Source organism: Wolffia australiana, chromosome 18 (assembly GCF_029677425.1).
Source record: "Wolffia australiana isolate 7733 chromosome 18, ASM2967742v1".
NCBI classification, from domain to species: domain Eukaryota; kingdom Viridiplantae; phylum Streptophyta; class Magnoliopsida; order Alismatales; family Araceae; genus Wolffia; species Wolffia australiana.
In genome coordinates this window covers 11,228,203-11,251,952 of record NC_135852.1, presented here as the reverse complement: position 1 = coordinate 11,251,952, position 23,750 = coordinate 11,228,203, and the positions used below count along the sequence as shown (strand labels likewise).

The 23,750-nt window shown below is 46.8% G+C and overlaps 4 protein-coding genes across 4 annotated transcripts; 2 read left to right on the top strand and 2 right to left on the bottom strand.

Annotated features, from left to right (window-relative positions):
• Window positions 1-1,530: 1,530 nt before the first annotated feature.
• LOC144714743 (GDSL esterase/lipase At4g10955-like) lies at window positions 1,531-3,186 on the top strand. The gene is made up of 2 exons (XM_078589497.1): window positions 1,531-1,937; window positions 2,123-3,186. The coding sequence occupies exons 1-2, from the start codon at window positions 1,636-1,638 to the stop codon at window positions 2,958-2,960; spliced, it is 1,140 nt and encodes a 379-aa protein (XP_078445623.1). The 5' UTR covers window positions 1,531-1,635; the 3' UTR covers window positions 2,961-3,186.
• LOC144714744 (NAD(P)-binding Rossmann-fold superfamily protein) lies at window positions 2,804-4,162 on the bottom strand. The gene is made up of 4 exons (XM_078589498.1): window positions 3,926-4,162; window positions 3,557-3,856; window positions 3,210-3,482; window positions 2,804-3,132 (listed from the first exon to the last, which is right to left on the bottom strand). Exons 1-4 carry the CDS (start codon window positions 4,004-4,006, stop codon window positions 2,968-2,970), a joined length of 819 nt encoding a protein of 272 aa, XP_078445624.1. The 5' UTR covers window positions 4,007-4,162; the 3' UTR covers window positions 2,804-2,967.
• A 76-nt stretch (window positions 4,163-4,238) lies between these two features.
• STN7 (Serine/Threonine kinase domain protein) lies at window positions 4,239-7,766 on the top strand. The gene is made up of 9 exons (XM_078589495.1): window positions 4,239-4,711; window positions 4,795-5,007; window positions 5,095-5,196; window positions 5,278-5,446; window positions 5,527-5,620; window positions 5,693-5,786; window positions 5,976-6,032; window positions 6,288-6,701; window positions 7,469-7,766. Exons 1-9 carry the CDS (start codon window positions 4,310-4,312, stop codon window positions 7,628-7,630), a joined length of 1,707 nt encoding a protein of 568 aa, XP_078445621.1. The 5' UTR covers window positions 4,239-4,309; the 3' UTR covers window positions 7,631-7,766.
• Window positions 7,767-7,785: 19 nt separating this feature from the next.
• LOC144714742 (putative clathrin assembly protein At2g01600) lies at window positions 7,786-16,336 on the bottom strand. Its single transcript, XM_078589496.1, has 15 exons — window positions 16,109-16,336; window positions 15,968-16,037; window positions 15,518-15,615; window positions 14,149-14,287; window positions 13,944-14,071; window positions 13,773-13,865; window positions 13,463-13,513; window positions 9,690-9,755; window positions 9,537-9,602; window positions 9,326-9,406; window positions 9,125-9,205; window positions 8,706-8,867; window positions 8,546-8,621; window positions 8,336-8,469; window positions 7,786-8,250 (listed from the first exon to the last, which is right to left on the bottom strand). The coding sequence occupies exons 1-15, from the start codon at window positions 16,196-16,198 to the stop codon at window positions 7,891-7,893; spliced, it is 1,695 nt and encodes a 564-aa protein (XP_078445622.1). The 5' UTR covers window positions 16,199-16,336; the 3' UTR covers window positions 7,786-7,890.
• Window positions 16,337-23,750: the final 7,414 nt, after the last annotated feature.

The window sequence follows — 23,750 nt, the reverse complement described above, 5'->3', positions numbered from 1 at the left end:
ATCTTGGATCTACAAGTATAACCCCCATCATTGTAAAAAAGACACCCCCGGATGTTGTTCTACTTATGATTAGCAGAGTGATTTGTTCATTCAAAATCTACTTTGGGTATGTTCTTGTACTCCAAAAGCCAAGGAAGGACATTCAGATCAAGACATGTGAAGAAAAAGCACTACTCGTCTTGTTGGGCACATGATGATGAGGTTTGTGTGATCTTTGTTTTTTTTTTACTTACGTCTCCATCCTTCTTCCTAGGTTCTCGTTGTCGACAACCTAGGTTTCCACTCTCACGCACACCACCTTCAACTCTGCTGCTCATCGGCTCGTAGCCACGTCCATCTCCATCGCGCTAGCGACGATAAAATTGTTGTCACTTGGCCTCCCTCCGCCACTTGGTGCATATCCGCTATCATCTCCGTTGCAATCAGCATCATATCTCTTTCATCTGCTCCATTCTACTCATGTCCATCTTCATTAACCATCACCCAACGCTACAAAGTGTTGGCTCAGGTATTCTAAAATTAGTATTAATTATTATTTTTCTACTGCAAAGTCATATTAAAATTCTCAAAAGTATTCTATAAAATCTAAATAAATTGGGTTAAATTGGATTAATATTTTCTGACCTTCCTATAATTATGCTAAATTGGTTTTCAGTAGTTTGCTTTCATTAAAATTAGATTTGTTTCCTTAATCTGTATAAAAATTCTTAAAAAATAGAAATCATACATAAAAAAGCACCTATTCAATACTTTATATCTATGTTCAACCCTTACTCTCTCTATGCTCGTAAGGAAATTAGAAATATTGTTGTATAAACCAGAAACCTTAAACAACATATTTAACCCTAATTTCTGGTTCGTCAAGAGAGAGAGATTGAAAGAGAGAAGAAAACCGAGAGAGAGAGAGAGAGAGAGAGGAGATAAAGAGAGAGAGAGAGATCAAAAGAGAGAGAAGAAGACCGAGAGAGAAAGAGAGAGGTAGAGAGGGATATTGAAAGAGAGAGAAGAAGGGCGAAAGAGAGAGGAGATAGAGAGGGGGGGAGTGAGAGAGATATAGAAGAAGATAGAGAGAGGGAAAGCAAAAGAGAGAAGAAGACACAAAGAGAGAGAGAAGGAAACCGAAAGAGAGAGAAGAGACAGAGAGAGAGGGAGTCTGAGGGGGAGAGATAGAGATAGATAGATAGAGATATATATATATAGAGAGAGAGAGAGAGAGAGGGAGACTGAGAGAGAGAGAGAGAGTGATAAACATTTCATAATTAAAAGTCCAAAAATTTTAATTGTTAACATGTACTTTAGTTCCCTGTGAGGCTGTGACAGCAATGACGTCTGAGGACTGGATGAGAGGACGGACGAGCACTCCACTGACTAATTCCATAATTTCATCATTCCATGTGACACTCTCATTCTCATTCGTCACCACCTGTCATCCATCCAGTGGGATGTGAGGTTCCCTTGTGATTGGCTTCACAGCCCGACATTATCCCATCAATAACAGTCCGGGTGAAACCAGTACATACACTATCGTGGTCGTGGTCGTGGTCATCTAAGACGCCGGCTGATTCTCCGGAATCAAAGGGCGCTCGAGTCTCTGGAATTCTGTGGAAGGATGCAAAGGCGGCAAGCTCCGCCACCATGGCGATCTGCATGCGTCGTTGGCACGGCTTGGTAAGCGACGAGGCGGCGGTGAGCCAGGGCCGCCGCCGGGCGGCTGTGGCTGCGCCGCCGGCAGCGGCGGCGAGCGAAGTGGAGTTTCGACGGCACGATGGCCGGAGAAGCGCGGCCCTGAAGGCCGTGCACGTCGAAGCCCGGGCGGGGAAGGAGGAGAAGGCTTCAGAAGGGAGCGGCGCTGGTAATCCGGACGACTTCCGCGTCTGCGGCCCCCGCCGCGTACTCTCTCCGAGCTGGATGGACTTTCTGCTCTTCCGCTCCAACTGGTAAACCCTACCTAATCTTCTGAATTCGCCTACTCCCCGGTTGTTCGTTTGCGCTTGTTAGCGTTCCAGCCTCCGGGAATACGAATGGGCGGCTTCCATGGCCATACTCTTCACGGTTTTCTTCTCTGCACCGGCTGACGGCTTCTTCTTCTTCTTCTTCGATGGCGATAATCGCGGAACCGCAGGAGAGATCCGGACTACAAGAGAGTGGCGATGGCGTGCTTCATACAGGCGGCGTACCTGCTGGAGCTGGACAGGCAGGAGAAGAGGCGGGGCGAGGACGCCCTCGCCCCCGACTGGTGGAAGCCCTTCAAGTTCAAGCTCGTCCGCCCGCTGGTGGACGGCCGCGACGGGTCCATCTACGGCGCTCTCTTCGAGTGGGACGCGGCCGCGGCGCTCGCTGACTTCGTCGTGGCGCGGCCGAGCGGCGCGCCGCGGGCGGTGCTGGCGCTGCGCGGGACGCTGCTCACGGGCGGCACCATCGTTCGGGACTTGGAGGACGACCTCCGCCTGTTGGGCTGGGAGAGCCTAAAGGGCTCCGTCCGGTTCGGCGGCGCCACGGCGGCGCTCAAGGCGGCGGTGGCGGCCCACGGCGACGGCGGCGTGTGGGTGGCCGGCCACTCGTTGGGCGCCGGCCTGGCTCTGCTGCTCGGCAAGGCCATGGCCGAGGAGGGCGCCTTCGTGGAGTGCCACCTCTTCAACCCGCCGTCCATCTCCCTGTCGGCGGCGCTGAGCGCCATCGGAGAGGCGGCGGGCGCGCGGCCGAAGAGGAACAGAGCTTGGGTGCCGCACTTGTACGTGAACCAGAGCGACTACACCTGCTATCTCTACGCCGCCAAGGCCAAGGACAAGGACGAGGCGAGAACTGAGGCGGAGAGGAGGCTGTTCTTCGTGTCAAAGGGTCCCAACAAGTTCCCGGCAGCGCATCAGCTCGAGCAGTGGTGGGCCGACGACTTGGAGCTACAGCGGGCGCTCGACGACGACACCAGACGCGCCCATGTATCGGTACCCAGCGCGAGTTAGACAAGACTCAGCGCTGCGGGACGGAGGCGAAGAGCTCGGCGAGAGGCCGCGCCGGGGCGTCGCCGTCTGAGACGATCTCGACCACCTTGAAGGAGGACTCGGGGCAGAGCAGAGCTCCCGCCGCTACCTCCGCCACCTGCTCTCTCGATATCGAGCCTTTGTACAGAGTATCCTTTCAGGAGAAGAACAGCGAAACGTTAGCATAAAACGTCGATTTTGATTGATTTGGATTGGTAATTGCCAAAGTACCTCGGGGGTCATGACCAGGTTGCCGGAGGGAGGGTCCTCTCGCAGGCCTCCCGGGCGGACGATGGTGTAGTTAATGCCGGATTTGCGGATGAACTTCTCGGCCTGGAGCTTGGCGACGAGGGTGAGTCCGACGGCGTTGAGGACGACGTAGGCGGGGTTGAGCAGCTGCCCCCAGGCCGCGCCGTTGACGAGTATCGAGCTGACCAGGACGAACCGCCCCACGGTCCGCCGCCGGCACGCCTCCACCAGGTTCACCGTGCCCCAGTTGTCCACCTGGCGGAACACCGAGCTTGATGGCACGAGTCAGGGTCCGGGTCAGGGTGCGGGTCGGGGCTCGTTGATCTGACCTTCCAGGGTGCGAAGACGTCCCACGAGTAGCGGAAGCCGGTGGCGCAGATGACCGCGTCGGCGTCGCCGATGGCGTCGGCGAGCTTGTCCGGGCCCTCGGTGACGTCCGCCCGCACAATCTCGAGGTTGGGGGAAGAAGGGAGGGCGCCGCGGGCTCGCGCCACGTCGAGGGCGCCGGCGCGGACGTCGAACCCCTTGGCGAGGAGCTGCTCCACAACGCGCCGCCCGGTGCGGCCCCCCGCGCCGGCCACGAACACCTTCTTGTACCCGCCCGACGCCTCGCCTTCCTCCGCCTTCATCTGCGCTCCACAACGGGGAAACCCGTCAGCAAAACGGCTGATACGTTGTACAAATTCATGATTTCTCACCTTGATCGAGGAAGATCTGCGAAGAACAGCCGACGGGAAGAGCAGCCGGGAGGGGGAAGAGATAGCCGCTGTGGCTGCCATGGACCGCCGGCCGATATTTCTCAAGGAAGACGAGCTCGTCGTCGTCTTCTTCGCGGAGTTTGTGTGGTTGGAGGAAGGGAGGCTCCCCGCCTCGCGAGCCACGTGGAAGGGTGGACTCGCCGGCGCTCTGCTTGCGTTCTCCGCCACACACAATACCCAGCAAATTCCGAGAAAAAAAATTCCATCTTTGATTTTTATCCGGCCCCTGAAATATCGCCACACCGAGTTCCCGAAGAGGGAAGCATGGAGCAGGAGAAAAGAAAGTAAAGGGGAGAGAGGGAGATTGAGGGAGGATCAGCGGCGATGGCGGCGGCGGGTTTGCTCCGGTCGCCGTTCCTGATGGGGGAGCAGCGGCGGGAGAGAAGTTTGGGATGGGCGGCGATGGCGGGGAGAAGTTGCAGGAGAAGCAGAAGAGGGGGGAGAGTTTGCGGGAGTAGAATGGTGGGGGGAGAGTGGGCGGCGATGGCGGATCAGCTGTTCTTGGGGGTGGGCGTGGGGCTGCCTTGCACGGTGATGGAGTGCGGGGACATCATCTACCGCAGTAGCCTTCCGAGGCAGGACGGGCTGACCCTCACCGCGCCCGGCGTGGCCCTCGCGCTCGCCGCCGTGTCCTATCTCTGGGCCACCCCCGGCGTCGCCCCCGGCTTCTACGACATGTTCGTCCTCGCCTTCGCCGAGCGCCTCCTCCGACCCACCTTCCGCAAGGTCATCCCCCGCAAAACCCAATTCCCTGAATCGCGTATCTCGATCGTTCTCAATTCTTCTTCTTCTTCTTCTTCTTCGAGCAGGAGGATATCTCCCTGGGGAAGAAGCTCGGGGAAGGGGCCTTCGGCGTCGTTTACAAGGCCTCGCTCGGGAACTCCGGCAAGCCCACCGCCGGGGAAGGCGAGGTGGTGGTGAAGAAGGCGACGGAGTACGGCGCGGTGGAGATCTGGATGAACGAGCGAGTGAGGAGGGCTTGCGCCGGCAGCTGTCCCGACTTTGTCTACGGCTTTCTGGAGGTCGATTCTGGCTAGTCTTGTTTCTTCCATGGATTGAAGCGACTTCTGGGCAGCTTGCGTGATAAGATCTGGTGTGGTTTTTTGCAGAGCTCCAAGGGCAAGAGCGGCGACGAGTACTGGCTCATATGGCAGTACGAAGGGGAGTCCACCCTGGCGGATTTGCTCAGCAGCAAAGAATTCCCTTACAATGTCAGCCGATTAGGATTCTTTTGACGGTGCATGATCGATGAACGAGTAAAAGATGAAAGAATGAATGAATGAATTTTGCAGGTGGAGACGATGATCTTGGGGCAGGCGCAGAACCAGGCAAAGGGGGTAGAGAGAGAGAACAAGATCATCCAGACGATCATGAGGCAGCTGCTGTTCGCCATCGACGGGTTGCACTCCACCGGCATCGTGCACAGGGACATCAAGCCCCAGAACATCATCTTCTCGGACGGTAATCCCGTCTCGACCCGTGATTCGATCTCGGTTATGTTGATCTGGGCCTGACGTGAGTGAATTCTTCGATCGCTCCAGAGGACCGAACCTTCAAGATCATCGACCTCGGCGCCGCCGCGGACCTTCGAGTCGGCATCAACTACATTCCCAAGGAGTTTCTTCTCGACCCGAGGTAAGTTTTGCTTTGTTTTTTTCATCTGCGTGTTCTTCGTTGATCATCGCATCTTTCTTTCATCTCCGGCAGGTATGCGGCGCCGGAACAGTACATCATGAGCACTCAAACCCCGTCGGCTCCTTCTGCCCCGGTGGCCACTGCACTCTCCCCCGTCTTGTGGCAGGTGGGCAGTCGATCGAGACAGAGAGAAGGGATTGTGTATGAAAATTTGTAGGAATAGTATCGAATTTTTGGATTTAAATAATTCTTCAGAAGTTATTTCTGAAGTAGATGATGATTGATAAAGCAATTCTTGATTGTAATTTCCAATATGAATACACTGTCGATTCTGACGACATTGGTGCTTGCCCAGATGAACCTGCCTGACCGATTCGACATCTACAGCCTCGGACTCATATTTCTGCAGATGGTAAGCTTTCCGGGCTTCCAAGATCCAAGCTTTTGCTTCTGATGATGATAATGATGATGATGATGTTGAGAACAATAATGAGGATTATATTGATAATAATAATGAGGATGATGATTATGATGTTGATAATGATAATGATGATGATGATGATGATATCCATTATGATAATGAGGATGAGGATGATGATGTTGATAATGATAATGATGATGATGATGGTGATGATGATGATGATGGTGTTGTGGTGGTGTGTGGCAGGCGGTGCCGTCGTTGCGGTCGGACAGCGCGCTGATCCAGTTCAACCGGCAGCTGAAGCGGTGCGATTACGACCTGAACGCATGGCGCGCAGCGGCGGAGGCGCGGGCGGGGCCTGATCTGAGGCGGGGGCTGGAGCTGCTGGACCAGGACGGGGGAATCGGGTGGGAGCTGGTGACGTCGATGGTGCGATACAAGGCGCGGCAGAGGACGAGCGCCAAGGGGGCACTGGCGCACCCTTACTTCAAGAGGGAGGGGCTCATGGGCCTCTCCTTCATGCAGAGCCTCAGCCTGCAGCTCTTCCGAGCCACCCAGAGGGACTACAGCGAGGCCGCCAAGTGGGTCATCTCCCTCATGGCCCGCTCCGGCACCAAAAAAGAAGGCGGCTTCACTGAAGCCCAGCTCCAGGACCTCCGGGTTTTCTCCTCCTCCTTCCCCCTCTTCTTTGTCATCATCATCTTTACCTTCGTCTTCGTCTTTGTCTTCGTCTTCTTCTTATTATTGTTACTGTCTTCGTCATCATCGCCGTCGTCTTCCTCTTCATTGTCTTCATCATCATTATTATCATCATCACCATCATCTTCCTCTTCGTTGTCTTCATCATCATTATCATCATCATCACCATCATCTTTCTCTCCGTTGCCTTCATCATCATCTCCGTCATCATGATCTTCATCATCACCAGCATCATCAGCTTCCTCTTCGTTGTCTTCATCATCATTATCATCATCGTCACCATCATCTTCCTTTCCATTGCCGTCATCATGATTTTCATCATCACCAGCATCATCATCTTCCTCTTTGTTGTCTTCATCATCATTATCATCATCGTCACCATCATCTTCCTTTCCATTGCCGTCATCATGATTTTCATCATCACCAGCATCATCATCTTCCTCTTTGTTGTCTTCATCATCATTATCATCATCGTCACCATCATCTTCCTTTCCATTGCCATCATCATGATCTTCATCATCACCAGCATCATCATCTTCCTCTTCGTTGTCTTCATCATCATTATCATCATCGTCACCATCATCTTCCTTTCCATTGCCTTCATCATCATTATCGTCATCATCACCATCATCTTCCTCTTTGTTGTCTTCATCATCATTATCATCATCTTTGCTGTCATCATCATCATCATCTTCTTATTATTGTTATTGTTCTTGGCACTTTGGCAGGAGATCACGCCACGCAAAGGATCGGCGGCGCAGAGGAATGTGCTGGCGTCCGTGCTGCGGCTGCAGAGGAAGATCGTGAAGACGCTGAACGAGAGCATGGACGAGCTCACCCAGCAGAGGAAGAACTTATGGTGGATCAAGTGGATCCCCCGGGAGGAATGATCTGTCTCCTCCACGCCAACCATCGCTGTTCCCCACTACATTGATGCGCGCGTTGAGTGTACATACATAACTATACCTCATCCATCATCATTGATGCAATTCAGAATCGCATGGAATGGAATGGAGAGTGCATGCATCTCAGAGAGACTACACCATGAGAGAAAATCAATGAGAGATGGGCAATGTTTTCTTTACAGCAGCAGGCAGCAAGTCAAAGAGAAGAGAGCAGAGCAGAAGATGTTTCCACAAGTCCACCCCAATCAGATGAGGCCACCAAAAGGATTGGTGGACTGATGAGGGGGCCGGGAAACGGCCTGGAATGGAGAATCGCCGAAGGGGTTGGAGTTGGGGGCGGCGTAGTTCATCATGTGCGGCGGCGCGGGGTGCACCGCCGGGTGGAGGAAGGGGTTGTTGCTTTGCACCGGCTGCATGGGCAGGAAGCCAGCCATCTGCACAGCCGCAGGCGGCGGCACCTGGTGGGAGGCAGCAAACGGATCAGCTGCCGCCGACGGCGCTGCCAGGAACGGGTTGGGCGCCGGACGCCCATAAACAGGCTGCTGCGGCATGTATGGTGCGTGGTCGTAGAGGCTGTCCAGGGTCAGCTTGTCTAGCCCCCCCCCCTGTCAAGCCATGGCACTCATCTTCATCATCATATTTAGTAAAAGGGAAATTACGCGGTTGTATGAGGCAAGAAGGAAGACCCACCAGCTGGCTCTCCACGCCTGGTGCCCCGCCGCCACCGCTGCTGCTTGGCGCTGTCACCAGGGCGAGCTCCCAGCCTGTCGGATCCACATCTTTCCCTCGCCCCAGATTTGCACTGCCGTTGGCACCGCCACCACCTGGCCACATTTCCAATTCATCATTCTCACTTGCATCAGCCATCCCTGCACACAATTTTAAAACTAGGACACTTACCTGATGGAACTATTGCAAGCGCCACTGCATTGGTCTCCTCGATTGTGGCAGCATCCGGGTGCAGCTCGTTCAGTCCCTGCACAAAAAGAAATAAGAAAAAAAATATCTAAATCGGAAGAGAGAAGAAGGCATTTTTTTGTCAAGGGTTTTGAACACAAACCAGAAGATCAACCTCCGGCGTTTTAGGAGAAGCGACCACGATTTCATTTCCGACTGGGTAGCTGGGGACGGCTGCTGGCGCATCAGCTTGAGTATTTGTCTCATCAGAGGTCGCCGGAGCCTCCTCTGGTTTGTAAGTCAGAAGGAGCCTCTCCGGAAATTCCTAATTCACGAGAAATTCTATTTCAGCAAACGCAACTATTCTCACGAAAAGATGACAAGATAATCAAAATTTAGATTATTCCGCTTCGTGTTTCTAAAGTTTTCCTTATGTAACTAGAGAAAAGCATGAACAGGCTTTCACGATTTGTCGATTTTTTTGTTGAAGAAATCATAACAAAACTGTTTGCGACTTTGGATACACAGTATTCTGTGAAAACCAGCTTGTTCTACAAAACTAAGTATAAGAAGATTAATTACCACTTGCTCCATAGAAAGAGAAACTACACGGGGAGCGTCTCGTACGTATTCCTCCACAGTCGCCACAAACGAAATTGGAAGCTGTAAAAATGATGAAATGGATTCCATAAAGCAGTGGACAAGTGGAATACATTCCAGATTCCCCCTTCGCAAACACAATTGGTCAAATAAAAAGGCTAATGACAGTGTGTCGTCTCTTACATCTTTAAGGTCTGGAAATTGGAAATTGCGAGCAAGCTCCAGTCCCCTACAAACTTCGTAGAAAGTTGATAGGCTCCCCGTCTACAATTATGAAGATCATTAAGAAATTCTCTACCATCGAATTATACAGTCAATTTTTTATGTTTTTCACAGAAAAAAATCCCGGGGAAGTAACAGTATTGGAGAAACAAACAGGAAAGGATAGCTCCACCTGTACAGCAGCCCTTTTGTAGATCTCAAGTGCCTTCAATGCTTCGTGCTTCGGCATGTCGAAAACCTAATTGAAGTGGGAAATTAAGTTTATACTACCTTAGCGCATTACAGCACAAAAGAGTAAGGAGCAAAGCGTCAAAAGTGAAAATACCTTGTCGACAAGGTTGATGATACCATCATTGATCGCACAATAGATTTTAAAGCTTTCTTTCAGTACCTGTAGAACGTAACTCTTATCTTCGGGTCCCAGGAAAGAGCATAGTCGATGTTTTCCGCGGAAAAACGAAGTCAAAAGCGATTTAATGCAAAGTACAGACTGAAACTATTTTCGGAATCTGTTAATGATAAAATGAAAATTCAGACACAAATAGATTTTCTGCAAAGCTTCGTTTTGAAATTAGACTTGATACGAACATCTGCATTTTTTTTTTTTTTTGATAAGTGATTTAAGGCGGTCACCTGACAAAGCGGTAACCACCAACATGTGCATTTTATTGAAGCAATACTCGTCTGGTTTTATATCAGTTCATGCACGAGACCTAATCATTCGTCAAAGGTTTAATCCAACAAAAATGAAAATAAACATCTTAATTTATTACTGCGCAAGAAATCATACACAATCCAGAAAAAGAGCTCTCAGGAATCCACAATTTCCTGGCTATTGGCACAAGACAGTCGTGAAAATAATGCACGCCAGGTCAAAGGACTAAATGACAGCTTTAGATTTTCAACTACAATGATCACAGACACAGATCATAGGTTTACAAATGCCTGATTGCAAGACAACACGTCAAGAAATGAGATGGCAGAGGGATTCAAAAATAAAAATTCAGAATCACAGTGTCGTCCATATTAGATATGACCATTCATTCCGCGTGATTCTGGAACAATTATGTCAATTCGCCAAGGTGCAGAGTACCGAGCAGGACTACGCCAAGAAGATGAGATGAAGCGCTAGGTGACTGTGCCAAAGAAAATTGACCGGGAAGAGAAAGCTAACAGGTTATTATTACAATTTACAGATTATTTGTCAACAGTTTTTTTATGACTATACTGTCGCACATGTATCTAACATGTGACAAGTACTTTGAGGCACATCAAACCATTTGCTTAGCCGTTGTAATTTATATTGGTCCAGTCAGTTTTCACTGAATTATGCGTTATATTAATAGCTTATATGTCCTAGTGAAAGTTTATTGGCATGCAATATCGGACTATACAATATATATTTGGTCCGCAGACATCCAAAAATATCCAGAACCATTGACCTTAACTCAGCCTCTGAACTTGATCTGACAATCTGATTTTTCTTCCTCCATATATGCGTTTACCAATGTTTGCCTATGAGTCTTGAATAGTAATACATGCCCAGCTTTCTCTTCAGTAATGCCAATACTACAGGCTGCATTAAGATACGGATCATGGGGATCGTTCATGAACCGACTCAGAACTCGCACACAAAGTGTGATATTACGTCTAGAGTGGTTCAAGAAAATTATTGACGTATCATTAAGGGAAGGTAAAGAGGTTTTATCGTTTGCATGTGTTAAAAGGTGTAGCAAACCCTCATTCATATACGTAACCAGAGGGAAACGTATCACTTAGCTTCCCCAAAAGTCTTTGATATTCTTAATTTGTCGAATCTTCAATGATTCAAGCTCCTAGATTTTTACCAGCCCCCACTTAGAGTTTCTCCCGGGCTCTCTAAGAGGATCCAGGATATAATAACATTGTCAAATACAGATCCCGTGCTCAGAGTACATGAAGTGGTACTCGTGCACAAATGTGGTGTCCCTTGTACTCCAAATCAAATTGAGCTGTTTCTTTTGTACTTGTTCAACTTAGCAGGCGATGAGATGGGAAGGACGGACGGAGGTGGGAGACAGGAATGTGGGAGGGAAGAACCTGGGAAGCATAGTTCAGTAATATGATGCAACACACAGGAACTAAAATAGGCTTACAAAGAGACCCACAAAGTCGATCAGTTAGGGACCAAAATAGACCCAAATGTGGATCTGACAACCTGGTTATGCCTCAAACAGACCCAAAATGTGGAACAGTTATGGCCAAAGAGGATGACCTCAGTGTAGGCCAAAGAAGGGCAATAAAATGAGAATTCACAAGGCCAAAACCTATAATCTAATTAGGGTCAGCTGAAACGTCACCCAAGATTGTGGTTACAGAGGGCACAGAGGACACAGCTTGTGGTGATCACAGCCAAAGTGGAGATAAGCATGGCTCACGCAGCTTTGGCATACAGTGTGGGGCTCTGAAGAAGGAATAGATCAGTCAGGCTCTGACCATGGACACCCAAGAACAGTGACCAACCTGATGCCATTAAAAATATATGAAGAATACACATGATGGCCAGGATAGCCCCCCTTCACTCTCCATGTCATGAAGAACACAGTTCATCGAAGCCGTCCTCCCTTTAAAAACCACCTCATTACAAAGCAACCATATCACCCATAGCAACGCAAGGAGCCTCTCCATTTTGCCTTCCTCCTGGATCCAATCTCCTGATAGAACCCCAGAAGGCTTCATCAGAAGAGGCGTCCACACATGGGTTCTATTGTGATGCATTTATCGCCTGGGCAAACAGACAAGAAAATAAGGGATGGGAATAGTCTCCATCACTCCTTGTGGATAGAGCACATTCTGCCGAGGAATCGGGGAACATTCTCTTCTGGAAGGTTCGAGTCACAAGTCGCCCCTAACAACCATCCAAAAATCTGCACCTTGACAGAACCTCTTCACCCATATAGGGTGGCATGTGGTGGTGGTAGTTGGATCCTCTGTCAATCCCCCTCTGATCTTCATTTCTGCAGCGTGGACCGAAGAGCAGGTGCCTTTCGATTCGCTCAAATATTCATTGGAACACTTACTATCCTCAGGTCTTATGCATTTCCTGCCTCAGCCATTGATTGGGCACAGAGGTTTAGAATTGAGTTGAGCTCTTTGAGCCATCATTTTAGATCTGATAAAAGACGATTTTATTTGTCTTTTTCTGTTCAAGTTTCCCAACGGACAATACAAACGAAGGGAAACTTTTCTTTGCCTGGAAATTGTTGCGAAGCTTTAGGTCAATAGTGACGGACAGTATAACTAAAACATCAGCCTAGGGAATGGAAGCCAAATAGAATAGAATCTTCATGGTGAAACATAGATAGCTAAAATTGGATATCTGGGTTAGGTTTTTTCGAATGTGCATATTCCCAGACTTTGTTCAATTTCATAAGGTAAATTGACAGGGGATCAAACTTTGCTGATGGACATACATACTGATAAGGCAGTGGAATCAAAAAAAAATGACAAGACATCATCTGATTAATGGGGTTTCAAAAGTAAGCAAGCCATTCACACGCCTTAATCAGAAAGAACATCGGCTGAGAAGTAGTTGAATTCTTGACGACCCACAAAGAGAAACCGTATAAATAAAGGCATGGGACGATTCAAACAGGGGGAAGTTTCCGGAGGAAAGGACTGGGTGGCAATCAGGGGGGCATGTGGGCAAGAGTTACATTTGGCCTGGACTTGATGTTCTTCCATTGGTCACAAAGTCCTTGCCTCCACTCACTTTCCTTGCGTTATCAGACTACACGGGGCCTTTGCAGAATGCTTTTTCATATCTGAGAAGATACAAGTCTTAAGTGAAGTGACTAAAACGACTTAAGAGAAATGGGCCTTGGTCAACTTGTAAGCTTGCACTTAAGTCAAGTCGAGATTCAGCTGGGAGGTTTTCATTCTTTTGAAACACTAACCTGACCATATGGTCATGGGGCGCGGGAGAAGGGCTTGTTCAGCCCCAGGGTTGGATCAGTTGGAGAACAAACAAATTGGAAAGGGAAATGTAAGAAACCAAGCTCAAATGAAACTAATGATATTGATATCAGAGAAGAAAAAGGTCATATATAGCAGTATTACCAATGCGAGTGCATACTGTATCAAAAAGTTGCCAACAGCTGCTCCTTCAGGCTGAAGAGAAAACAATAAAAGTGAAGAATGTAGAAAAGTGATATTTGTTTACAAATAGAATAATTAATGATAAGTGCGATCAGAAAGTTAACGATAGTAGAAGAGAATGCATGCATCTTAAAGATGCAAAAATAGTAATAATAATGAGGAAATAATAGAGGAACATAACGCAGTTTAACTATTTAATTGGTATCACTGAGATACATTTCTTGACTAATAAACCAAAAAAAAGAGGGGCGGAGGTTAGCCAAAATCCCACCTGACATCCAATCAGACGGTAGAGCGACTGTTGTAACGCAGGCAGTTGTTCCAAGAGATCTTCCACATTTAGAGTGCTTGTCCTACTACGAACCTACAAAAGCAGCAAAAGCAAGGCGATAAACAAACGAGCTAGGAGAGAAATTAAGACAGATTAATGGATATCAACTACCTTGTTGTACTCTTGAGGTGATTTTCCAACACGCTCACTCTCAATATCATACTTCAAAACCCTAAAGCATTCCAGTCTTTCCTCCAGAAACAAACCATAAGTGCGAACCCATGCTGAGCAATCCCAAGCTGAAAACGGAAACAAGTGCCAGTAAGAAAAGTTAGTCCCAAAAAAAGTCTAGCTTGCCTGTTCGAAATGAATTTACCAATAGGGCTAGAGTCATCTTTAAAATTTGACAAGTGGATGACACGTGCTCGTTGTGAGAAATTTAAAATCTCTTCACGGAATGTAGGATCACCATCTCTCAGAGTTCTATGGATAACTACAAGCGTCTTCAATGCCACCTACAACGTTTTAAAAAACAAGAAATGAGGAAAATGCACTAAAAACCAAAAGTTAATCCTCTTAAATTTGTAAGCGACCGATGATAACAGCATAAATCACAACCATTCAAAAGAATGAAATAAACTGGAAGACAAACTAAGGAAATTATAAGAAAACGAAACAAGTGACATAGGCTTAAGATTCGCGAGTATTCAAATTCCAAATGATTATTTTCAATGCTTCATTTAGTGCAGCAGAAACCAGCTGATACAAGATAAGAATATAAATAAATTGCCAAAATTTGAAGTTCTTGAACCATCATGAAAACAAAACGAATGCATACCCAAATAAGAAAGATGTTGGACAATTACTCTGGCCAACTCGATAATTAACCAATATCAATCCTCATCGAGAATCGTACTAAATACCAAATTGATCCCAAATATTTGGAAACTTCATCACAAGCCCATCAGTCTCGTAAAAAAGAAACCCAACTTCGAAGAGATTATTGAAGAAATTAATTGTTTCCATTTCCTTAGACATGTTTGTCTGATGCGACTACTTTCTGAATTAAAGGTGAGGTCCATTGATGAAGACAAACTAGAGAAACAGGACATGATCTATTGGGCCAGGCTGATATAAGAAGAGATCTGACGTAGATGTAATTGTAATGACGAGTTCTCCCACTCCAACCAAATGACCGCCCTTCAGATTCATGAATTTTTTCCTCCCTAATTTTTTTCCCAACATTGCTCTTCAGGAAAAAGCATCTACTCCATTAACCATCTAGGTAATGACAATATGGTTCCACGTTTCAGGACTTCTTATGATAACGAATAAATCTGATCGCAACAACAGCACTCTGAAAACTTACTATCTTTGTATTGGAAAAAATGGGTTAGAGAAAGTTTTTGTCCTCCAATCATATCATTACTACTTCATCGTAGTTGAAATCACATTTATATTTTTCAATCATATCAAATATGAGGAACCAAAATGAGTAAATCAAAGGATATTTGGTTTAACTGTGAGCTTTCCATTTGATCATTACCCGATTATGCTTTAACTGCCTATCGCCGAATCCGTCCACTTCATAATAAGAAGGAAAAAGAAGATAAATAAAAAAGAACAGACAAATATTATGTCTATAGAGGATTTATAAGACCCCTTTTCCAGAGATGTTGGGAGCGATTCCTACGTAAACTTGAACCATGAGGCAGATGGCGATGTGTAAACCCATCGGTACTTACCACCCAATTCCGGGTCTTTGCCAATCTCCTGGCAAGGGCGTGAATGCAGTACGCGACATCAGCCCGGGGCCGGGAAATAGACGTCGCTGCCAAAATTTCTGCTCAAAAGATTCAGAAGACAAACATCACGACGTACTCTGGTCCACTGAAACTCGCGATTACGAACTGAAGACGGGTCAGGAGACACGGAAGCAAACCAAGCGTATAACCTATGCCATCGGATCGGAGCCCAATACAACCTATGCAAGTCGCCACAACCGGAAATTTCAAAAACAAATACTACCGAGACCCGATGCCAGAGAAACGCCTCGATCTCAAAGGTAAAATTCAGGGGTAGGTCTTTTTCGTGCGCTCAAAAAACTCAGATCAGTACCCAATTTGAACGGAAGAACAGCAAGAACTCAGACCGCCGGAAAACAAAAGGGCAGAGAGCAAAAGGCGAATTATTACTTCTGAGATGGCGCTCCTTCGGGGGGCGCTCCACGTGGTTCGTGGCCTTAACAATGGCCACATCAAGTTCCTGCAAACGATCGCATCGAAAGGGAGGTTAACAGCATACGAAGGATTGGAGAAGAAACAAAGAGGGCTGACCTTGAAGTCGCTGTTGAGATTGGCGAGGCTGACAGTGGTGGAATCCTTGATGGCTCCGTAGGCTCTTCTCCAAGACTGAAGAGTGCCCATGCCGAGGGATCCCGAGCCAACTCTTATACCCGCAGTCTCCGCCCTCGCTCTTCCGCTTCTTCCGCTCTTCTTCCCCAATTCCTCTTCCTTCGCTCTCTCTCTCTCTCAGACAAGAACCAGGCCGACTGCGCAAGAGATAGAGAGAGAGAGAGGACGAAGGGGTAACTGCACTAAGGACACGTGTCGGCAGATTAGGGCGACAACACGCCCGCACTAGGGATTTTTTAAAATAGCCTGTTATGTGAGTTTATTGTTTTTTTGGCCTTTGATGCGGTTCCCTGTAATGTAACTGTAGTCTTTCCCAACGATAAGGGTATTATTTAAATAGTAAAACTCCCCAGGGCCTTAGGGGAAAGAAGTCATAAGTGAGGTCCACGCTGGCGGCCAGCTAGGTGGGGAGTTTTGGCATGTGTGTAAACAGCGAGCAGGGCTGCGCTGACCGGAGGGTTATCTTTTTTCGTGATAGCTGACCGTGATGGGTAATGCGGGCCCAGTTTGGGCGGTCCATTGGTACGTGGAGGTCTAAACGGTCAACGAATTGGTCCTTGGACTCTCTCTCTCTCTCTCTCTCTCTCTCTCTCTCTCTCTCTCTCTCTCTCTCTCTCTCTCTCTCTCTCTCTCTCTCTCTCTCTCTCTCTCTCTCTCTCTCTCTCTCTCTCTCTCTCTCTCTCTCTCTCTCTCTCTCTCTCTCTCTCTCTCTCTCTCTCTCTCTCTCTCTCTCTCTCTCTCTCTCTCTCTCTCTCTCTCTCTCTCTCTCTCTCTCTCTCTCTCTCTCTCTCTCTCTCTCTCTCTCTCTCTCTCTCTCTCTCTCTCTCTCTCTCTCTCTCTCTCTCTCTCTCTCTCTCTCTCTCTCTCTCTCTCTCTCTCTCTCTCTCTCTCTCTCTCTCTCTCTCTCTCTCTCTTATCATCTCTCTCTCTCTCTCACTCAAATCCTCTCTCTCTCTCTCTCTCTCTCTCTCTCTCTCTCTCTCTCTCTCCCTCTCTCTCTCTCTCTCTCTCTCTCTCTCTCTCTCTCTCGCTCTCTCTCTCACTCTCACTCTCTCTCTCTCCCTCTCTCTCTCTCTCTCTCTCTCTCCCTCTCTCTCTCCCTCTCTCTCTCTCCCTCTCTCTCTCCCTCTCTCTCTCTCCCTCCCTCTTTCTCTCTCTCCCTCTCTCTCTCCCTCTCTCTCTCCCTCTCTCTCTCTCCCTCTCTCCCCCTCCCCCTCTCCCCCTCTCTCTCCCTCTCTCTCCCTCTCTCTCTCCCTCTCTCTCTCCCTCTCTCTTTCCCTCTCTCTTTTTTCTCTCTCTCCCTCCCTCTCCCCATCTCTCTCTCTCCCCTCTGTTCTCTCTTCTTTCTCCCCCTCTCTCTCCCTCTCTCTCTTTTCGTTCGGACGAAAAATATTAATTAATAATCGGGACGAAAAAATCGTCCCGTCCACGTCCCGGACTAAATCTGGGACAAAAGTTGTCCAAAGAACGGCTGGACGGGACGTTTTTCGTTCCATAGGGCGAAAAATCCGCCCGTCTAGAACACTCAGACGGTGGACGGACGAAAGGTGGACAAATTATTAATTAAATATTTTGATAATGTTAGAATATACTAGGTAGGCCCGATAAGAGCCTACCTGTTTAGGCTATTTAGGACTACATCCTCTTATATGAAGCCCTTATTGGGCTTCCATAATTTAGCCCAATAAGGGCCTCTATGAGAGATTATCTCTCTCTCTCACTATCTATATCACTCTATCTCTCCTATTGGGCCTATATTAGCCCATCTACCATTCTCTCTCTCACGTGCCCTATATAAGGGTTGTATGGAAACATCGCATCAATGACCTAATGAGAAAACCCTAGTTTCTCTCTATCTCCATCTCTCTCCATCTTCCTTCATCTCCATCTTCTACGTGGTATCCTAGGGCATCTTCCGCATCAGCGTCCACGGCGGCGGAGGTTTTCCCCTCTGCCGCTGATAAGCCAAAAATAGGGGTAAATTTTATGTAATTTTAAACCCTTGTAGTTGTCAATTTTAGCTTATACAATAAAATTTATAAAAACTCTACTTAAGATGTGTAGTGATGAGTACGAGTGTCGTCCAAGGGAAGCTAGTAAGGAATCCAATTGATAATCTTCTTGAATAATTTGAACCTAATTGGGGTTAATTTAATCTTCAACAGAGATTAAATCACCCTAATTAGATGAGAAATTTGGAAAGAGGGGTAGAATAGATGAGAGAAGTAGAAGAAATAAAGGGCTCTAAATTGAATTAATTGATCCAATTGAAAGGATCAAAGAAGTCAATTAGAGAGATTAAGAATAATATTTAGATGTGTTTTGGTTGATTCTATAGATTTGATAATTTAGGAACAACTACTCTATTAGATAATGGAATGGGAAATTCAATCTCCTAGAAAGTTAACCCTTTAATGTTTTTTTTATAGTTTTCTTGAAATGCACTTGAATAGCCAGGTAAATCTCTCAATTTCTCCTCTCAATCCTAGTCAGGGCTTGTACATGCCGCTCAAGCCAAGCGATTTAGAAGTTCAGACAAAAATTAAGAAGAACGATTACGAGATTCAACTAACAACATTCAAATACACCAAAAAGTTCAAATACAATGAAGGAAAAAGTACCAAATAGGTTGATCCAAGCTGGAGCTCCTCTCTGTCTTGCAGCTGTGATAGAGCACCATCAAGAATGAGCTCCCCCTCTCGAAATTTAGCTTTTATACTTAAATTATATGGTAAAAATCACCATTTTACCCCCGTTTAGTAATTAATATTTATCTATCAATGTAGGCTGGATCTGAATGATCCAACCGTACAGATAGAAAGAGGGAATTAAGACAAACAGATCCATAAAAAAATCACCTCAATCGGACTTCAGGATCAAAAGTTATTAATAAATCAATTTTAAACCAATTTAATCCATTGGATTTAAAATTGATTTATTTATTCATTCCGTTTTTAAACACGCCATGACGTGTCGCTCTCTCATTGGCTGGCGCATTTTGAATCCTTTTTTTTGCAGAAAAGTCCTTAAAAGCCTGGAATTGCTGTTGGACGCCGCCCAAAAGTAATTGTGTATATGCCCCTGCCGCACTCTCTCTCCTCTGGTTTCTCCTAAAAACATTAAAAATATATATTAAATAATTGCAATAAAACCCTGGAAGATTTTAAATTACATCTTTACGCCTGCAGTGGCAACCGAGAGCTATTTTCAGGGTCTTTTTGCAACGAAACTTTCAAAAAGGCCTTTCAAAGTTCGAAAATGATATAAATACTTTTTTTTCTCCTATTAATACACCTTTTTTCCTTAGAATAAATACATTTCCTCTTCAAATAAATCTCAGAAAAATCCTAAAAATTCGTAAAAAATTCTAGAAAATTCACTAATTCATCCCCATGCTGATAAATGTCAAAATTAAATATTAAACTTGCCATTTTCATTCGAAAATAGTTATTTCGAGCTTCAATAAATCCTTTAAAATTCATAGAATGAACAGAAAATTAGGGAAAAATCAGAAATCACTTGCCATTTTCATGTAAATATATCGTTTGCCATTTTCATCTTTAAATGCATAAATTGTGCTAATAACATGTAATTAAGACAGAATTTAGGGTGTTATCATATATCCTGCATCTCCTGTCTGTGAATCATCACCGGCAATCTCCTCTCCACGTGGCCATCTCCTACGCACACCGCCGATCTCCTGCGTACGCTCTGCATCTCTCCGGCCATCTCCTCCCTTTCGGCTCGGTCTTCATCGACCTCTTCTTCATCCTCACGTCCATTTGGCTCAACCAATTCACTACATCTTCGGCTTCCTCTTCATCGTATTCGTCATCCTCGTCATCACATGTGCCGAGATCACCATTGTGCTGCGCTACTTCCAATTGTGCAGCGAAGACTACCACTGGTGGTGGCAGGCCTACCTCACTGCTGGCTCCTCCGCACCCTACCTCTTCCTCTACTCCGCCTTCTACTTCTTCACCAAGCTTGAGATCACCAAGCTCATCTCATGCATCCCCAACTTCAGCTACATGCTTATCGTCTCCTACGCCTTCTTCATCCTCACCGGCACCATCGGCTTCTATGCCTACTTCTAGTTCCCAGGTTAGGGTTCCTCCTCGTCCCCTCTTCTCCTCGTCGCCAGTCTCAGCCAGCATGGCATCTTCTGTCGATGCAGCGGCCTCTTCCCCCCGCACATCCTCCTTCCAGGGCGGCAGCTCCCGCACGCCTTCGGAACAACTCCTTCCTGTGTGCATGGACATCGCATGCAGCCATTGTGATGTCGGACGTCGTCGGTGGTGTCGTCCGACGGGTAAATTCATTAAGTAAATGTAACTACATGATGTGTATGTCCTAGGTGACATGTACGTGCAGGGCTGACGAGTGGGGATTACGCCGAGTTTTGAGCTCTAAGGCGGGCTTCCGATGACGGAGACGGTGACCTTCTGACCCTCGTCAGAGCGACAATGGCGGCTATGGCACCGAACGGAACAAGTCCATAGGGGCTCGCACGTAACGGATGGGCTCCGCCCGTGCCTAGAAAGACGCTCAACTTCGTAGTTTTCACGATAAATGTCTCTCACCTAATCTAACCCGAGCGCAATGGAGTGCAGTAAAAAATATACTGAAAGACGTAATATAACTAATGAGCAAGAGGAATGGCGTACCTTGTCGGGACGACGTTCGTTGTCGATGTCTTTGTCGATGCACGGTCATGTGCGAGCAGAAACGGAGGAGAAATGCTGAGGTGGAGCTCGGAGTAGCTTGACAGGCTGCGATGGCGTGGCGCTGGAGCGATAGTCGGAGCGGAGGCGAGGTGAAATCGAGAGAAGTGTGGCGGCTAGGTGGCTCTAGCGATGGCTGCACTCGGCGGTGCAATCTCAACCTGGCTCGCCGCAGACCGAGTGAGGCGGCAGGGTTTGATGGCGCAGAGCGCAATCATTGCAGGCAGGCTTTGGCAGCACAGGGCACGATGGCGTGAGTTGCACAACAACAACGGCGTAGGCTGGTGCAGGCGCGCCAGCACAAATGGTACAAATGCCAGGACTAGGGTGCGTGGGAGGTGCAAACGGTGTTGGCGCTCTGATTTCCTCAGATGTTGATGTTGGCCGGCGATACAGTGCGATCAGCGGCTTGTCAATGTGACACAACAGGCACTGGCCGCAAATCGCCTTGACTTGCGATGCATGGATTGCCGATCGTGATGGTCTTGAGAGATGTGATTGGAGCGAGTTGCGGTCGGTGACTCACCAGCCGTCAAGCAATCACCGATGGTTGGTGTTGACTGCGGAACCCATAGGCCGGTGAGTCACCGACTGCAACTCGCTCCAAGACCAACCCACGATCGGCGATCCGTGCACAGTGAGTCAAGGCCATTTGCGAATGGCGCCTGTTGTGTCACGCTGACAAGCCCCTGATCACGCCATATTGCCGGCCACCATCAACATCTGGGGAAATCAGAACGCCAACAGCGTTCGCACCTCCCACACACCCTAGTCCCGGCATCTGAGGAAGTGAGATAGATACATAGATAGATAGACAATGAGATAGATAGATCGACAATGAGATAGATAGATAGACAGTGAGATAGGTAGGTAGACATTGAGATAGATAGATTGACATTGAGATAGATGTATCGACAGTGAAATAGATAGATAGGTAGGGAGAGAGAGAGTTTGACAATGAGATAGATACAGAGAGATATATATATAGAAAGATTACAGAGATAGAGAGATAAAGCATTTTCCAACATTCAAAATTAGCATAGGCTTGGCAATTTTTATATGATATTGACATTATAAAATTTTTAACAGTGAGATAGATAGGTAGACGGTGAGATAGATAGATGGATAGATAGTGAGATAGATAGATAAACATTGAGATAGATAGATAGACCATGAGATATATATATGGATAGACAATGAGATAGATAGATCAACAGTGAGATAGATAGATAAACAGTGAGATAGGTAGGTAGGCATTGAGATAGATTGATTGACATTGAGATAGATACATCGAGAGTGAGAGAGATAGGTAGACAGTGAGATTGATAGATAGATAGGGAGAGAGAGAGAGTTTGACAATGAGATAGATAGATATATAAACAGATTAGAGAGATAGAGAGATAGAGCATTTTCCAGCATTCAAAATTAGCATAGGCTTGGAAATTTTTAATATTGACATAGTAAAATTGTTAACAGTGAGATAGATAGGTAGACAATGAGATGGATAGATAGATGGACAGTGAGATAGATAGATTGACAATGAGATAGATAGATAGGCTGTGAGATAGATAGGCAGACATTGAGATAGATAGATAGATAGATAGATAGATAGATAGATAGATAGATAGATAGATAGAGAGATAGACAATGAGATAGATAGATCGACAATGAGATAGTTAGATAGATAGACAGTGAGATAGGTAGGTAGACATTGAGATAGATAGATCGACAGTGAGATAGATAGATAGACAGTGAGAAAGATAGGAAGACATTGAGATAGATAGATCGATAGACAGTGAGATAGATAGGTAGACAGTGATAAAAGAGGGACAAAACATTGACTGATGGATAGATGCTAAACCAGATGGATATATGGATGGCACATACCTCGACGTCGGGGAAGCTGTCTTCGACGATGCGAATGGGCACGAAGGGCCACCAACATGGTTGATCTATTGAGGTTGGGGAGGATTGTCCCGCACCAAGAGGGGGAGCCGGGGAGGTCTTCTTCTTCTGTTTTTGAAGGAAACAGCTAGGGCGCACTTGGTTCTTTACAAAAATTTATTTAAAACATAAATTTTTCTCTAGGACGAGGAACGGGATGGGTTTTTCCCCAGACGGGATGAAAAACCATCCTGGAATTAATGGACGGGATGATTTTTTAATCATCGGACGAAAAAGTGTCCCGTTCTTTGTCCCGGGGAAAACTCTGGACGTCGGACGGGACAAAATTCATTCCATCCCATCCATCGTCCATGTCCCGGATGATCCGGATAGAGAGTCTCTCCCCCCCTCTCTCTCCTATCTCTTCTCTATCCCCCTCTCTCGCTCTCCCTCTCTTTCCCTCTCTCTTGCTCTCTCTCTCTCTTACTCTATCGCTCACTCCCTCCCTCCCTTTTTCTCTCTCCCTCGCTCCCTCCCCCTCTCTCTCTCGTCGACCCTCTCTCGCTCTCTCTCTCTCTCCCTATTTCTCATCTCCCCCCTCCTCCCCTCTCTCCTTGAATTCAAGTTCAATCAGGAATATTTATAAACCTTTACTCATAAAATAAGTATTCTAGATATTGACGAGCAAGGGTCGTCTCCACAAGGAACATATCTTAGGGCAATAACTATTTCTATATGGTGAATTTGGGATGACATTGAAAGGGATATGTATTGCGTAAGAGGTAGAAATGGGATGGAGGTAGTGATCACAGTTTGTGATTACTCCTATTTGAGAGGAGTGACACGAGTAATGTAGTAGTGGTGGTTGTGATGAGAGTGAGTTAAATACTCGAGAAAGACATCAAATTATTTGGATAGAATAACACCATCTAGCCTCACTCATGCGATGAGTTTGG

What these genes read in the sequence shown, in the direction of transcription:
- LOC144714743 (XM_078589497.1), top strand. Translation starts at nt 1,636, where the DNA reads ATGGCGATCTGCATGCGTCGTTGGCACGGCTTGGTAAGCGACGAGGCG. An exon ending in CTGCTCTTCCGCTCCAACTG is followed by an intron (nt 1,938 to 2,122) that starts GTAAACCCTACC and finishes GCGGAACCGCAG; the next exon opens with GAGAGATCCGGACTACAAGA.
- LOC144714744 (XM_078589498.1), bottom strand. Translation starts at nt 4,006, where the DNA reads ATGGCAGCCACAGCGGCTATCTCTTCCCCCTCCCGGCTGCTCTTCCCG. An exon ending in GCAGATCTTCCTCGATCAAG is followed by an intron (nt 3,857 to 3,925) that starts GTGAGAAATCAT and finishes TGTGGAGCGCAG; the next exon opens with ATGAAGGCGGAGGAAGGCGA. An exon ending in ACGTCTTCGCACCCTGGAAG is followed by an intron (nt 3,483 to 3,556) that starts GTCAGATCAACG and finishes GTGTTCCGCCAG; the next exon opens with GTGGACAACTGGGGCACGGT.
- STN7 (XM_078589495.1), top strand. Translation starts at nt 4,310, where the DNA reads ATGGCGGCGGCGGGTTTGCTCCGGTCGCCGTTCCTGATGGGGGAGCAG. An exon ending in TCCGACCCACCTTCCGCAAG is followed by an intron (nt 4,712 to 4,794) that starts GTCATCCCCCGC and finishes TTCTTCGAGCAG; the next exon opens with GAGGATATCTCCCTGGGGAA. An exon ending in TCTCCCCCGTCTTGTGGCAG is followed by an intron (nt 5,787 to 5,975) that starts GTGGGCAGTCGA and finishes GTGCTTGCCCAG; the next exon opens with ATGAACCTGCCTGACCGATT.
- LOC144714742 (XM_078589496.1), bottom strand. Translation starts at nt 16,198, where the DNA reads ATGGGCACTCTTCAGTCTTGGAGAAGAGCCTACGGAGCCATCAAGGAT. An exon ending in ACAAAAGGGCTGCTGTACAG is followed by an intron (nt 9,407 to 9,536) that starts GTGGAGCTATCC and finishes TCATAATTGTAG; the next exon opens with ACGGGGAGCCTATCAACTTT. An exon ending in CTCTTTCTATGGAGCAAGTG is followed by an intron (nt 8,868 to 9,124) that starts GTAATTAATCTT and finishes CTCGTGAATTAG; the next exon opens with GAATTTCCGGAGAGGCTCCT.